This window comes from Falco peregrinus, chromosome 11 (genome assembly GCF_023634155.1).
Source record: "Falco peregrinus isolate bFalPer1 chromosome 11, bFalPer1.pri, whole genome shotgun sequence".
Taxonomy (NCBI): domain Eukaryota; kingdom Metazoa; phylum Chordata; class Aves; order Falconiformes; family Falconidae; genus Falco; species Falco peregrinus.
The window spans coordinates 21,988,535-22,002,269 of NC_073731.1; the positions used below are offsets into that span (position 1 = coordinate 21,988,535).

The 13,735-nt window shown below is 37.9% G+C and overlaps 1 protein-coding gene across 3 annotated transcripts in view; it reads right to left on the minus strand.

Moving 5' to 3' along the window:
* LPGAT1 (lysophosphatidylglycerol acyltransferase 1) overlaps positions 1–13,735 on the minus strand; it is a 67,012-nt gene that overhangs the window by 28,474 nt on the left and 24,803 nt on the right. For all 3 annotated transcript variants that reach the window (XM_055816489.1, XM_055816490.1, XM_027788640.2), the window contains 3 exons: positions 9,797–9,915; positions 3,917–4,012; positions 458–731 (listed from right to left, as the gene is read on the minus strand). In XM_055816489.1, coding sequence (XP_055672464.1) covers positions 458–731; positions 3,917–4,012; positions 9,797–9,915 — 489 coding nt within the window. The remainder of the gene's footprint in view (positions 1–457; positions 732–3,916; positions 4,013–9,796; positions 9,916–13,735) is intronic.

Here is a 13,735-nt window from a genome sequence, read left to right on the forward strand (position 1 = left end):
GACGCAAAGAAGCTTCTACAGCCAGGAATAGAAATTATGAATATATAGTTTGCATATTCCAGAAATACTTTTACTATATTTCCATACTACCATAAACGAGGACAAATCATCAGTCTTGCTGAAAGGAGCAGCCCACCTTCCTCACTCTGGGTGCTCATTCCAGTATCTTTATATTTACCCATCATGTGTGCCAAGCCAAGCTTTCACACAGCCACACCATAGATTAAATCAAATTAAAACTACGGTTTTCTTTTTTTTTTCTCTTTTTTTTTTGTCTCAACATCAGAAATAAAGTTAGTGGAACTAAAAGTAAACATGAAAACATTTATATAAATATGAATGTCCATTATGGATGTGTTTGACATTTAAAGAGACCAAATCAACACAATATTTTTGCTTAACTCAAATCTTACACATTCAATTTGCTTTTTATCCACCAGAGTGAAGCAGTCTTTACCTTTTATCACAGCATCTCCACCTGCTGGAGTTCCATTTTCTTGCGGCGCTACAAGCGTTTTCAGAATTAGTTGTGTTGCCCCAAGTCTCGGCAGGGTGACATGTTTAAGAAATGGCAAATTGTTTTTCTTGGCAAATGCCTGGCTTGTTTCTCTCCTTTTCCTAAGAAAGCCACCTTCTGGAAATAAAACAATCCATTTCCGATTGCGGCTCCTGTAATATTTTTCTAGATGCTCCTTGAGTAACACAAGCTGCTGGTCACGGTGTGCTCTTCCCTGTAAGGATAAAACATTACCTAAATAAAATGAATGCTTAAAAGAGATAATATTAGACAGGTAAGTACTACATTTCTAAGATTTCTCTCTTTCCAGAGATAGAAATAAGCCCCTAAAACAACAAAAAACAATGTTCTCCTCGGAGTACCTATGGTGGCCAAATTAATGCCACTTTACAGAAAGGCTGAAAAAAGGTCCCTGAAATTGAGAACGAAGCTCCTGATTTGATGACTTCTCCACAAGAGTGACGTCCAGACTGTAAGTGGGAACGTCACGTAACAGGAGGATGTATTTACAGAATTCCCTAGTTGTTACTGGGTCCCAAGCTGAATTTGCTAAACTGCATTCTGCAAACACAGTCTAGGGGTCAAGCTATGATTTGGAGGTCTGCTTATCATTAGTAATTTCTGCAAGCCAAACAGTATCCTTGCTTATACTATTTTCTACGCAGCTCTCCCCCCACCTCCACCCCATACTAGCATTGCAGAGGTACCACAGACAGACCTCGAGACCAGGCCTGAGGGGGCTTACCACAGCAGAACCACAGATTTCACCCAAACCTGCAACGCTTGAATGACTCATTTCTCCTCTTTGATGTATTAGCGCAACTTCTTCACTTAAGACAGTAAGATATGTCCTTAATTACTGCAGAAGTATCTTTGATATTTTCAACCACAACCTTTTCTCTTCCGTCTCTGCACACTTGCAAGAGCAAGCTACACCAATTTTCACAGGAATGAGTTTACATCAATTAGCATTTTTGAGTGCTCCAAAGTGACTTTGCCAAATCACTCAAAAGACACAGAAGTCCAAAATTTAAGATCTCCTCAGCAGAGGTGATTTTAATTCTCTGAACTGCCACAAACCTTCCACTGTTTGGTGGTTGGCTGGGTTTTTTTATTAGAGGAAGAAGAGGGAAAGAGTGGGGTTGAGTGGAAGACAACAAGAACCAGTATTTTATTGAAGATTAGTCTGGTGAAAGTTTCTCCTAGATTTAAGTCTCACGATGGCAACTACTTCCAACTTACCTCATGAAAGGGAAGGAAAAAGCTCTGCCTGCTCATATTAATGCAATTAAAGAGTAACATAAACGTTCCTCAGTTAAACCTGTCCCTTCTCACCACACCACAGGACTCCAGGATAGCACAGCAGTTAAGAAAAGAGCAGTGAATAATAAACTTTTCACACATTAGATATTAGAACTCTCCAAAACCTAAACAAACCTGATGAATATGACTGGTGAATAAATTTCAGTTTAGCAAATACCGTGAGGTTTAAGATGCTGCTGCAATACAGAAAAATCTACTGGACTAATGGGCAAGAGAGGAGTGTTTAAAAACAACCATGACTAGTGGAATACTGAGGAGTACTGGAAGATAAACCACGGTTAACGTACTGATCAAAAAGAAGAGAAAGCAAGTCATACAAAAGCAGAAGCAGCTCCTTAATATAACCAGTTCTTGAAGACCATGGCTAGCTGCTCACCATCACAGGGAAGGGGCTTGGCCCTCTTTCATTTAAAGGAAAGAAAAGAGATAGCAGCAGACTGCTGACAAATTCAGGATGCCATGCATTTCATGTCACCGATATGGCAAGTTACCAGCAGTCTCTGTTTCCAGTAACATTTTCAATGGGAGAAAAGAAAATACTAGCCAACATCTAGCAGACTTCAGAGGCGTTCCTAAAGCTATCGTTGGTGCTGCTCAGGAAAATTAGGCTAATGTACATTTTTAACAAATTGGATGTACTGTACCATGATCAAATTACATTATTTAACAGCAGGAAAAAAAAAAGTATTTGCTCATCCAAATATTACCTAGGGCCTTTCTATAGTTAGGCAAAGGATCATTACTCACTCACCTTAAGTGTTTTTGCTACACCCAAAGGCTAACTAATAGCCAAGAAATATTTTATTTTCAATTGGTTTATATTTAGACTCATGATGACATTTTATTTGTGACATTGTGTATCTCAGCCACTTTACAAAACGAAAAGCCTTAGTTTTTGCAGCTCAGTAAGGGTTTGATTTTGTAACTGGAATTGCAACATCACATTCAGAAAATTACAATTAACAAGTTCATAGCCACATGTACCTCAGAATGCGTATCTTGTCAATTTTAACTACTGAAATAGACCTGTATTTCACGAAGTGCCAGACCTGTCCTTTTCCATACTTTCACAGTACATAGTTGTTTATCTCTAGAGATCTGTATTTTATTATCTAATTTCACCTGAGGTTTTCTAACCATGCCTCTAGTCTTAGTGAGAAATCTCACTTTAGCTGTGATTAAATATTTCTTTATTTCGTTCTGAGTAAATTAGCTTCTCCTCCGCTGTAGAGTGAAAATTCATTAATTCTCTCTGGCTGCCTATACATTTGAAGTCCAGACAAATAAAAATAAGGATAGGAAAGAAATGTGTATGCTGGATGCTGCAGTTCAAATATCTGGCAGCAGGTTCATGCTCATCACTGTACTTCTAGCGTGCAGTTTCATCAGCAACTACCAAACAACAACAAAAACCCAACACCCCACATTGGAAGAAATAACCTGAGGTTATTTATTTCCTTAACATTTGAGATGCTGAGCTCAACGCATTCTTTCCCAATGCTCAAATAATAATAAACTGGTTCATTTCATGAATTTGTAAAACTGGTTCAAATAACAACTGATTCAAGAATCAGTTAATTACTACTTATGCAAGTCCATCAACACTTTAAACTGGTCTACTACCATGTCACCATCAAAAGGGATGGTCCTGCCTTTCCTTATCTGAAATTTTGACAATCAGAATAATGACCACCCAAACTCATCACACAGCTTCAAGGTCACTAAGGAAAGAAGAGAGATGCCAAGAATGGGCAGTCAGAAGTGAAGTGAGAGAAAGGACTGCCCATGTACTTCACTTGTATCAGTCTCTCATAAAAGGCTCCCAACATAATTGGGTTCCATAAACATTTGTATCTAGGCAAATAATAAAATAAGCTTGGAAAAAAGCAGTTTCACAACAAAGCTCTAAAAATAAGCTTGGAAAAAAGCAGTTTCACAACAAAGCTCTACCCAAACATACACATTACAGCATAGTTACTTCATCCTGCAAACCATCCAGGCGGTGGTGAGTCCCATAACACCACAATATTCCAAATATAAGGATAAAGCAAAGCACTACAACATGTTTCCATTTACCTGTCTTATAAAGAAGTCTCCGTGGATTAGAGACACAATACCAAAGTTTGTATACTTAAAAATATGATCCATCAGCCACATCATCTGACGGACAACCTGAAAAGTTAAAAAAAAAAAAAAAGTTTAGTAAATACCAAGTGCAGAGAATTATGTATATACTGGTCCCATTCTTGTCACCCTCACAACAGCAATAAAACTAGCAAATAGATGAAATAAAGTCCTTTATGCCCCGAAGTATAAAGCAGCACAGGTGCCACACTTCTCCTTCAAGCGTAGGAATAAATAGCTGTCTTTTTGTAATATAATATATGGTTCTGCACTATTAGCCATATGCTGATTCCCGTGTCTTTTCACACAGGTAGCATAATGCTTCTTATTGACATATCACCACAATTTTAAGCCAGTTGCAAATGAAAACCATTTTCAACATTCATTAAAGTACACAAGACAACAGAGGTCTGTATTTGAAATCTCCAACTGTTTTACGTCTCCTTACATTTTTTTGCACTTGGTGATTTTGGGGATGAGATCATGTTGTTCTCGTGCTACTAATGTGCACATGCTCCATACATGCTCATTCTATCTATGAACAGCAGTGTTCACTGAGACCTATGCACAGCCCACATGCCGTTACTAATTTCTTTCATAGCAGAGCAGCCACGTGCACCCCTGAGTGTTTCATTAAATCATGCTCCTTGGCCCAGCCCAGACGCAAGGTAAGAAGGCAAAAAATAGAGGTTGAGCCATTAGATTCACTTTGACCATCACTTCTTACAGGACAGTGAAGGCTGATAACTATACCTGTTCAGTCCATTGAGATTTAAAATGGAAGAATTACTCCAGAAGAGGTAAATAACAGAAGGGAAAAGCTTCTCCCACAAGGTCTTTCCCCTCTATAGGTCCTACATGTAGATTCTGAGAGGGGTAGGAACTGCCTCTCCAGAACTGGAAAAATCCAGTGCCTCTTACATGCTCTCAATCATACACCAGGCTACTTGCCTTTACTCTTCCCTATGTTATAAGGCCACACCAAGAATGATTCACAGTACTCTTCCATTTACCACTGTCAAAAAAGCATACAGAGAACCATGACATCTCTCTGGTAGCCAGATTTATTTTTTTTTAAATCTTTAACACGAACCTTCTGCTTGGCACCTTTCAGTTGTTTAAAATAACATAATTTGAGGCAAAGACAGAAGGAAAGCAGTCTAAGAAATAAAGATTTCCTCTAGAAAATACAACGTACTGTTGATGTCTTAGTTGATTACATCTACTGCTAAAGTGTACTCTTTGCTTCTCTCCAAACACCAGAGGCTTGCACAGTAACTGAAATACTCAGAATCCTTGTCCATGCCTTCAATACTACTTCTAACAAAATACAGTGAAAGATGATGGCTTTTACCTGTTCTCACATCTTCATATGTTTATGTGGAATTCACAGAAAGAAGCAGATCATATTTTATGCAAGAATTTATTTTGTAAAAGCAGCTCGATAATTTGCAATTTGTATTTAGAATTGCATGTATTAGTAAATCTTTCTTCCAAAAAAATCTAATTATCTCTTGGAATGCTCCAACTACCTATTCTCCCTTTTGACCACAGAAGCTATAAATGAATCCTTGGTTATATACTTGGGAAAGATAATTGTCACATACCCTGTTTCTGTTACTCATCCTTAAACAACTGTAGCTGGAATATGTTGCAAGAACATACTGGCTAAAAACATTTAAGATCCTTTATTGCCTTAGACACGTTACTGGTCTCCCCGCTAAGTCTGGATGTCACATTTAGAAACTAGCTATCCTTGCCTAAGAGCGCATTAAAAGCATCTCAAATTTTGCAGTTTTTTTAATACTAGCAAACTTTCTATTTGAAGATCATGGATAATGCAAGAGCACCCACTTCTAGCATCTCTGAAAGTGGAAAAGGAAAACACATCTGAGAGATAAGGACAGCTCTCAAAGATATGAAAGGTTTTGCTTTGGAAACAAGCATCCGTTTCCTCTGTGACAGGCTAGTATCCTTTCCTGTCTGCCAGTGGATCTCTTGGCAGATGCTACACATAGAAACGCACAAAGGCACGCTAGGCATTTGTGAGTGATAAAAGAAAAATTAGTTCCTAGATATAATTCCCCACTTGAGACTAATACTGGTCAAATGGTTTCTCATACAGCTATCCCTGGGCCTGTGTTAAATAAAAGAGGGTCTTAAAGCAAAAAATCTTCTCTGCAGAGATTCACATTCTTTCCATTTCAGTAAAGTAGAAAGTCTTAGGGAGAGGGAAAAGAAAAAGGTGTGCCCTAAGGACAAGAGTTAAAAAAAGCATCACTGAGAGGTGTTACTGCTCTCCAGGGCACTACAGTATCTTAAGTTCATGCCTACGCATCAGCCCAAAGATGACAGGCTGGTGTAGGGAACCATATCCTTTCATAAAAACACCACCAACATTCCATTGATGATGGCGTAGCCTGCAGCAGTACCTGTATGACTGTCAGCATTCATCTACTACTTTGGCATTTTGACAATTATTTTTCTATTATATCAAGCAGAAGTTAAACCAACACGATCTATTTTACCAGAGGAGATAAGCTTAATAATCTGCTTCCCTGGGAAGAAAAGGTTTGTGTCTTTCGAGGAATGAACATTGGTCCCTAGATGTTCTATGTCAGTCCTGGAGGAGGAACACTTGCCCAGGAATGCTAGTGCTTCTCTCCTCCCATACCGCTTTTTATTGTCTTTATTTAGATGACAGTACATTTATTCTGGAAGATCACTGCTCTTCAGAGTCTTAAGTCCATCTCCCCATGTTTTAGGTGACACAGAGCTTCTAACTAGGATCCCTGGACTTCCTCAGTCTTTTTGAGGAGCGATGCAATTGTGTCAAAGATCAGTGCGGCACAGAAGTTATAACTAAGACAAAACATACAGGCAATTTGCTCCAAGTGTGAGCAAACCCCAGAGCTCAGTAATTACAAATCTGCCTATAAGCCTAGGCAGTGGTAAGAAATACAAAGAGAAAATATTTTTATGTATGAATTAATGAATATATACACACACTCTAACACACAATCAAAAAGAAGGAGTTCAAAGAATAGGACACAATTATCTTGTTTGCAATCAGAAGGCAAATGATTAATGGAGATTCACTCTGTTCCACCAAGGGCGGAGCAGAGGACACTGCAAGGTACTGGTGGCAGCTTTTCCATCTAGTCTCCTCAGGAATGCAACAACGTTTATCAGATGAGTCTCTTATCACTTGCATTTCAAGTAGGTTTTAAGCAAAGACATTCAGCAGCATTTTGAGCACATATTCATAGTTGTTTACAGGTTGAAAGAGTATTTGGATGCTGTTTAAGGTTCTTTTTGGTTCATCCTTCCTGCTTAAATCCAGAATGTAGAAAAAGCTTTTTAACACTTTTATAAAAAAAATAAATCTAGGTGTCTCCTATTCACAGGCCCACTTTCATTTCACTCTACACAGATTTCATAACAAAGCAACCTGAATAGACTGACTTTCATCTTTCAAGCACCTCTAACTTAACAATGAAACCTGGGAATGCATGTCTTGAAACTCGCACTCAAACACCTGCAAGCTCTACTTTTTTGTCTCCACTGCACTCCTTCCTGGCACTGCTTTCTGCTCTAAATCAAAAACATTGCCACATTTATCCGTTCTAATCCAGTCAGAAAGCAGCAATAGCAGCATTTTAACCTATTTCTCTTTTTAAACACATAACCTTTGATGTTTATGAGATCTCAACTAAGTTACTTAGTTTCTTTTAACACTTACTTACACAAACAAATTGGAACTATTTCCTGAACTATATAAAAAGTGTAATTAGGTCACTTCTGATTCACCTGAAACCCTGCTCTGCGTGGCTTGCCTTAGGTAACATGTACTAGTCAAAACAATACCAGTCCAGTCCTTTCATAAAAATCAGAACTTCTACCAAGTTCCACTTCCCTAATAAGAGATTGTGTTTTTCCTATTCACATAAGTGAACCTGAAAGACAAGAAATGTCTTAACACATGTGTTTGAGTTTACAGCTTAGTGAGATTAAGTTTGCTTAAAACAGATAGGCTATACTATCGTTTGTATGTAAGAATTTATAAAATACTAGGAAAAAAAAATACCATCACAGCTCCTGACATGGCCCTTAGGAAATATTGTCAAGTTGCAAATACATTTCAATTATTCTACCTCACTACACAGAAAAATATAGAACTTCAAATCAAACACTTCCAATGTCTTAAATCAACATTCTTTAAAAAGCAGCATTAACCAGTAAGCGCTTGCAGATTACTCCTGTTTTCAGTCTGTACTGGCTTGCAAAAGCAAGCAGGAGAAATTTTGGACTGGCACAGGAAGGTGGTCTTCCTAGTTCTGCCTAGTTCTTCCAGAGGCCACCTTTGGTAAAATGTTTTACTACTTTGTATGCCCTTCTGTGTGAACTGGAAGCAAGCCTTTCACCTACATCACCATCCACATTCACTGAAACTTACTCTGTCTTGACTGGAACTTTCTAGCTATGGAGTCAAACAGGATAAATACAGCTTAGTATACACCATGACATAGATGAGTCAAGGAAACTCTATGGTATTTAAAACACCTGAGACATCAATATTTAAGATTATATGCAATACATATCCACAGAACCATGCCCTCACAGTCATATCTTTATCACAAGATTGTCCTATGCATAATTTTGATGAAGGGAATTAAAGAGTGTTTATTCTGTCATTCTGCTCGTTGGGGTACAGTACAGAATACCATATATATCCGACCTCCTCAATTCTAAAAGAAATAAAGCAATTAGAAGTACTTTTAAAATGAATTCTTCTTTAGGCTACAGTAGAAAGAAAAATCAGTCTTTGCTCAATCTTGAGTGCCATTTTCTTTTTTTTTTTTAGGTTTTTTATTTTTTTAAATCAGCTCTGCTGTCATAAGTAAGATCTGGGAAAATTCCTCAAAAATGTTAAAACACTGGTAGAGATACAGTGTATCTACAACCTATGTTAATATATATTAAGAAAACCAGTGCCAGTTACAAGTTGTGCAGATGCAACAAAAAGCAGTTGGTTTTCCTTGTTTCTTCACCATGTTGTTGCAGAAAAGACAACAACTCTAAGGCAAATACAGCTGATGCACTTTTTCACCTTGCCAGCTATGTTTCCCACCCTTTGTAACCTAATCATACATATCCCTTTCCTCCTGACTGGCACATAAATTTAATCTCCTGTTTAGATCCCATACTCTAGTTTCCAGCACTACACTCTCTAGACGTGAATTTTCTGAACAGTAACGTGCAAAAAAACCCTGACATTAGTTGCACCTCTCACCGAGAAATGCTTAAGAGTTTCTGAAATAAGAATTCAAGCAATTTTGACCTTAACTAGTCTTAGCTTAGCTTGGACATGCCCTCATAGGGAAATCACTTCCAGTTTCAAAATACCATGCATAACTTGCTTCTAACTCAAGAGAAAAATTCCATGCTAGAATAAAGTCGTAACCAAGAAGCTAGATCTGTGCTGGTCTGAACAAAGCTGGCCTGAGTTGCATATGGGCATGAGGTGAAAGGAGAAAGTCAAGTAAACTGCAAAGAGATCTGCTTCCCTCTGTGTTAAGCTAGACTGAATGCACACTGACTCACCTCATATTAGACCCTCAAAGGCAACATTTATGGTCTAAAACATTCTCCAAGTTACGGGCTGTCACATTAAACCAAATCTAAAGAAAAAGCTTCTCATTCAGGACTCTGAGACTATTTGGTGGATTAACACACAGAAGTCAGTCACCAGTACCGCACACAGATTGCAAGCACACCCACGGTAACAGATCACATACGCAAAACCTATCCCACTCCCCAGTTGTAGCCTACCGTGCCTTTATCCTGAAGGCACATCATCAGAGTGCAGACGTCACCTGTTGCTTGATGGTTCACCAGTACCATGGCTTCATCTTCTGATACTGCTTTAACATCATCACCCCATTCCACTACTATTAAAAAAAAAAAAAAATATATAAATTTTACAGTGACCAAATGGAAATTCTACTATCAACAAAAGAAAAAACCCAAAGACCCCACACCCAGACAATTATAATAAAGAAACCTACATGCTACATGTCAATTTAAATTGTCACACAGCATAAGATAGGAATATTAGCAAGACCATTTTTCCAAGCAGAGGGTATTCAGCTTAGTTTTAAATCACATGCACAGAATAAGAACAAAACAAAAATACTCTACCAGAACATATGCACAGAGATCAATCTTCTTGTGTCATTACACCATTCTATATTTAGGGTCTCAAAATTACATAAGCTTTTGACCCAGCTTTCAAATTCAACTGTCTCAACTCATCATATTTAAAAAAACAAAAACAAACGTGATGTCAATTTTATTTTTATTTTTTTTACACTTAGCAAGTTTGTTTCCTTTCTACACTTACTATTATTAAGCTACTCCAGTAAAACCGAAACAAAACATCTGTAGTTGGATCATTAGATTTAAAACGCTACATTAAAGAAACCCAGTAATTCAAATCTAAACAAGTTAGCAATAGGCAAGATAGTGGGTTCAGAAACTGCTGCTCAGATGACAGAAACTATTAGTCACTGTTTTGTAGACCAGAGACTCCAGAGGCAAGAATGATGTCAGTAGGAAGCTACAGCTGTTGATCATCTAACATTCACACTGACTAGCAAAAACATGATGAGGTAAGGAAAAAAAATAAAAATTTGCTAGTTCCACCTTCACAAAATAACTAAGTAGAGAAAATGAAGGCTGCCTCCCAAAGAAGAACACAGGACGGAAAACTAGAAAAAGTCAGTCATAAATTAAAAACCAGAATATGCCTGATGCTGTTATTGGGGCAAAGAGACAAGCAAGTAGAGTCTGGCCCTCTTCAATAAGAAGGATGGCTACTGCAGTGCAGGGGAAAGGGAAAGGATGGGCAGGCAGAGTAGCTCTGTGAAGTTCAAAAGGAAAAGTACAATGCATTGCCCATGCACGTAGGGCATCATTATTTTTCTGTTTGTTCAGTATTTCTTACCAGCTAATATTTTCATTTCTGACACGAAAGGAAATACTTCACCTCCACTGCTGAATCTTTAGTACGGTTATTAACAGGTCCCCAGGCAGTGAACGACTCCCATCACAGGATAATTAATTAATTTACTATCTGTCTTTTAAGCAGTGGTTTAACCAATACAAAAGCAGTAGGCTACACACCAAAGAAAAGAAGCAATAATCCATGCATAGCTCCCCTGTTCTTGCAGAAATCCAATTAGCATCACACCTTTGAAAGCTGCCACTTCCATTATTTTGTAATTGCTCCTGATTTAGTACTGAATTGAGACTTGAACACCCCATAAAAAAATAAAACGCTGTATTTGGTTACAAGTACATAGAATCAGGCTAGACATATGAAGGCGGGAGGACTATTCATTCCATAATGTCCAATCTCCTTTCCTTTCCCCAGGCAAGCTAAGCACAGATCCTTTCTTATTTTTCTCAACATGAACTTGGAAGATCCCCCTTATCCCTCCTCCTCGATTACAATCCAATTCCCTCCCATGTCCTCTCTAACTCCCTGGAAGTTGGAAAATGCCTGGTCATGGCAGTCATAGTTGACCGTGCACCCTCCTTAACAAGTTTTTAACATATCTACCTATGTCAGCACCCCACAAGGCAAGAAACTAAGATGAAACCAGAATTGTTTTAAAGGGAAATGAACCAACCGCCTACTGATTTTGAAACTGTTACTTCAGTGTCTTTATTAAGCAGCCAATATACAATAGTTTTACTGAACTGTGGCTTTCCAAAAGTAATAAAAACTAAGTACTGAATACATTAAGCATCTGCAAAATAAGTTCTCTCACAAGTATCTAACTATTTCCAAATACAATTATTTGTAGATCACTCAGAGGGAAAAAAAGGGATTACTTTACTATAGATACTTCCCTGGGATGTATCAATTTCTACTAGTATTTATTTCTACTGTAGAGCAGTTTAAAAAGAAACTATTTTTAATCTTCAAAAGTGTTTCACAGATCCAGCTTTCTGAATGATTGAAATAAAGGTCACGACTGAAAAAATGTAGACCATGAGAAGCAGCATGCAATTGAAAAGAACTAAAGAGAAGAACTTATGAAGCTTAATTTGCTATAAAAAAGTACATTTTTAGCATACTAGGTGAAGACTAATGCCTGACTTTGAAACTTTCAGATAGGCCCCAGTCAAAGAAAAGCAGGGGAAAAAAAGCTTCTGCTGCTACCTAGAGTATTTTAGAGTATTTTACACACATACTTTTGTTAAAACAAGAGGGTAAAAGCACACAGCCTGCTTACAAGGCACTAACAAGTTTCAGCTGAGTAGTAGCAAAAAGGCAGGCTCTGTTATCCCACCCCAAATGCAAGGTAACAAAAAAAAGAAAAAAAAAGGGTTGATTTAATTCTTTAAATTTACTTATTCTATTCATTTTATCTAGCAACTGGCCAGGCTAACAGCTCAACTTCCACAGCTCAGCTGACAGGCAGTAAGTTATTAAATCACAGTGATTCAGCTGGACATCCTCTAGTTTCTTTTCCCTCTGTCATTTCTCCTCAGGCAATTGGGCTGTCTCTTGTGCTTAGTAACACTTTATAGTCAATTGATTGACCTGATTATCAAGGAGAAAAGAATCAGTTTGTGCAAGTCCTTCACAGAGCATTTCTGGATCAGAAACACAACAGCAAACCACAAAAGTGCAGAAAAACCACTGCCATTACCACAACTGTTTAAAGAAGAAAAGAAACCCCTTAAATACCTAGAATTTTAAGTTCACAGTGTCCCTTTAAACTCTGTGGAGGGAATAAATGTCTTCGATTTTCTCACCACACAAATTTTCAAATGGAGCACCTTTTGCTTTAAGAAATACTTGTGCTATTACATTCCTCCACTGCAGTTGGAAACATTCAAATCAAGACCTCAGCTGCATGGCAACAGAACCAGGAACACTGCTTTGCTCCACTGTAACAAGACAAAAAACAGTTCAAAGACAAATATTTGTCACTCGGGGCCTGAAAACCAGCAAACATTCCTCCATGGCCTCCTTCTACGGCCAGGGCATGTTTTATCAGGATATTGGTTCTATGTCTACAGCCTCGCAATAGTTAAGATTTCTGCAAATGCAGTTTAACATAGTGAAATAACGTGAAGGAAGGAAAGAGAGGAAATCAGTATAACATGGCGATTTGAAATCATGGTAAACCCAGTACCAAGAAAAATCTGGTAATCCGGGTTAGTAACGACATCTTTTACCCACAAGATAGAGACAGAAGTGGTTTAGCTGTTAGAGATACTTCATTTGTACTTAGTGTTGTAAGCAAAGGGCTTCTCCAGGAGAGGATGAAGTCAAGTTTACTTGCAATTGCATGTGCCGTAAGACAAAAAGATTTTTCTTTCACTTATAAAAGTCATCCAAGATGTACACACATCTCTAAAACATCAAGAAAGTATTTCATATAATGAGCTGCAAACTGAGTTTTTATGAGCTAATCCTTGCAGGGCTTAAAGAAGAAGCAGCAGCAATAAAAGAGGTTTTTTTCCACATTTTTGCTCAACTATTACACATCTAAATGTAGCTATTGAGAGTTCTTAGAACACTTGGCTGCTTTGTAATCATGTCCTTAACATAACTGTGTGCATGTAAGTGATGCTATGAATAAATATTCAAGCGCTTTAATTGCAGTGTGTCATTAGACTGGGCAAATGACTACTCTGTTAACTCACAATTTAGTAGATTTTACACTTTTGAATATACCTGGCAAGAACGGT